This window comes from Geotrypetes seraphini, chromosome 5 (assembly GCF_902459505.1).
Source record: "Geotrypetes seraphini chromosome 5, aGeoSer1.1, whole genome shotgun sequence".
Lineage (NCBI taxonomy): Eukaryota > Metazoa > Chordata > Amphibia > Gymnophiona > Dermophiidae > Geotrypetes > Geotrypetes seraphini.
This window is the reverse complement of record NC_047088.1, coordinates 89668986-89671877: the sequence shown is the minus strand read 5'-3', so window position 1 is coordinate 89671877 and position 2892 is coordinate 89668986. Positions and strand designations below refer to the sequence as shown.

The 2892-nt window shown below is 35.1% G+C and overlaps 1 protein-coding gene across 1 annotated transcript; it reads left to right on the top strand.

Annotated features, from left to right (window-relative positions):
* The first annotated feature begins 220 nt into the window (after positions 1–220).
* On the top strand, positions 221–1234 carry LOC117360356 (olfactory receptor 1019-like). Its single transcript, XM_033944054.1, has one exon. The coding sequence runs from the start codon at positions 221–223 to the stop codon at positions 1232–1234; it is 1014 nt and encodes a 337-aa protein (XP_033799945.1).
* Positions 1235–2892: the final 1658 nt, after the last annotated feature.

The following is a 2892-nucleotide window of genomic DNA, read 5'->3' as shown; positions in this document are numbered from 1 at the left end:
ATTCTCGGTAGATACTGTGGTGTGGGGCTATACCCTAGCTGCTATTCATAAAACATGACCATTTTTGTTTAACATACTCCTCTTCTATAGAAGAGCTAAAAGAGCTATAGATTATGATTGTATTAGCTATTATAAGTAATAAAATGCACATTAGATACATTTGTTATAATTTCCCTTTTTGCTTTGCTTCTCATTCCAATAACTAATCAGAATCAGGGAAATGGAAAAGGCAAATCACTCTGAAGTGACAGAATTCATCATTCTGGGATTCTTTGAGCTACCTGACCTGCAGATTTTCCTTTTCATTGTGTTCTTGATTATTTATCTGATGTCCTTGACAGGCAACCTTCTTATTATAATCACAGTTTGCTCTGATTCCCATCTGCACAGCCCCATGTTCTTCTTCCTCATCAACTTGTCCTTCCTTGAAATCTGTTATGTGACTGTCACGATGCCTAAATTATTAGCAGTGCTCATAGCACAGAATAAAACCATCTTTTTCATGCAATGTATGACACAGATGTACCTGTTCCTGTCCTTTACAAATACTGAGTTCTACCTCCTCACTGCTATGGCCTATGATCGCTATGTTGCCATCTGCAAACCCTTGCATTATACCATCATCATGAACAAGAAAGTTTGCTTTATTCTAGCTATTGTATCATGGACAATTTCATTTCTGAATCCCCTCCCTCATGTTATTTTAATATCACAGTCATCTTTCTGTAGATCCAATGACATTAACCATTTCTTTTGTGATATGACAGCATTGCTGACCTTGTTATGTTCAGGTACCTCTGTCATTGAAACTATAAATTATATTGAAGGACCGGTTTTAGTTTTTCCCCTTTTTATATTAACAAATATATCATATGTGTACATTATTTCTGCTGTTCTAAAAATCCAATCTGCTAAGGGGAGACAAAAGACCTTTTCTACATGTTCATCACACCTCACAGTTGTTCTATTATTTTATGGGACCTCTTTTTGTGTGTACTTGAGACCTCAGTCGACTGACTCCATGGACCTTAACAAACTGCTTACTGTACTGTATATAACTGCAATTCCACTGCTCAACCCCTTGATTTATAGTCTGAGAAACAAGGAACTAAAAGGAGCTTTATGGAAAGCAAACAGAAGAGCAAAGAACTATTTTTCATCCAGAATTAATAAAATGCTGCACACTGTATTTGATGGTGATATCTCAACAATAAGTAAACAGGGTGGGAGGTAATTTCATAATATGGTGCCTATATGTTATGTCAAAAAGCCATTTATGTATATTTTCTTCAAAGGTTAAACTAAAAAAGAAGTGGGGAAGTGACAAAATCAAACAACTTCAGGGATAATCAATTTATTTAAACATTGTAAATCTATGATACACATGTAGCATATACATAAAACAAGTATATAAACAAATCTTTCAATCCTTTTTCATTCTAGACCCAGAGGTCCATGTTTTGGCTAAGGTAGTCTTCTTCAGGGGGGTTTATGAATAAAGCCCAATAGATGGCGCCAAAATGCAACTAATCAAACCAAAAGGATTGCTCTCAATGACTAGTGAAGAGCTTTTCATGGTGTCTGAAAAACGCAATTTAGAAGAAGGCAACATAGATACCTATATGCCTTTTAAAAATAGGCTCCTACAGTGACTTACAATTATTGCACAAATCACACTAAATATGTGTACACATGTGCATGTGCTCTGTATATGTACAGAACATATGTAGCTTAAAAATTAGGGGTAATACTCAGCTCTTAGTGGTCAGTGATTTTGAAGCTAGTAACAGCTGTGGGCTGAATTAACTCAATATATTCAATACTTGAAAATGTCTGGTCCATGATATTGAATATCCAGGTCCCTTAAAATAAAATGCATTAAAATATGGTCTTAAATCATTTTAATGTGGGTGTTTCCTGCATTTTAAGCCCATAGTGGATGCTGCATAATTTAAGGTTTTTTACAAGGAAATCTGGCTGATATTCAGCTGACATTGGTCAGCATTTAAAAAAAAGTTGACTGATGCAGGCTATATTAACCTTGAATATTCAGTGCATAAAGTTTTTTTTGTCTCTTATAAAGGCCCTGATTCCTCTCACAGTCTACTAATAAAATTCCCTCCTTCCCTTCCCCAGCCTGTCTCCATGAAAAACACACCCCACCCCAATCCCTCCGCCATCTATGTAGGCCTCCATTCCTGCACCCATAAATTCCCAGTTTACCAGGGACACGAGATGCACACATAGATTTAATGAGTACCAAGAAACATCAATAATTGTTTGTCAGCACCCACTTATTAATGGTTCAGAGCAATTATTCAAGGAGCACTGCAAAATTATTTCTGCAGTTTCACTCGATATCTTTGATGCAACGAAGGCTAAATTTAGCAAAATGATTCATTCTCTGGAAGACAAATAGCATCAAACAAAAATAGTCATAATATAAACAAGCATTCATATTATAAATAAGAAGAAAAATTTATAGCATGGCAAATCATGTTTTGATCTTGTAGGATGTTGAACCACCATTGATGCTTAATTAATGCTCTCATTGGAGGAAATTTTATAAAGATTTTTGTACACAGATAAAATTTGTTGTACTGATAGAAAATGCTTTTTATCAAATTTTGTTGCTATTTAGCTGTATGTAAATAAATGTGCCTATATTATCACACTATATGCATGTATTTTATATGAAATTGGTTGACTGGAAACAGAGGCTAGTGGTAAATGGAATTCACTCCGAAGAAAGAATGTTGTGTACAGAATGCTTCAGAGATCTGTACTGCAGCCAGTTATGTTCTATATATATATATATATATGTGAATGATATTGCTGAAGTGATAGAAAGAAAAGTCCCCGGGTTAAGAACATCCGACCCTCGCTCTTATG

What these genes read in the sequence shown, in the direction of transcription:
- LOC117360356 (XM_033944054.1), top strand. Translation starts at nt 221, where the DNA reads ATGGAAAAGGCAAATCACTCTGAAGTGACAGAATTCATCATTCTGGGA.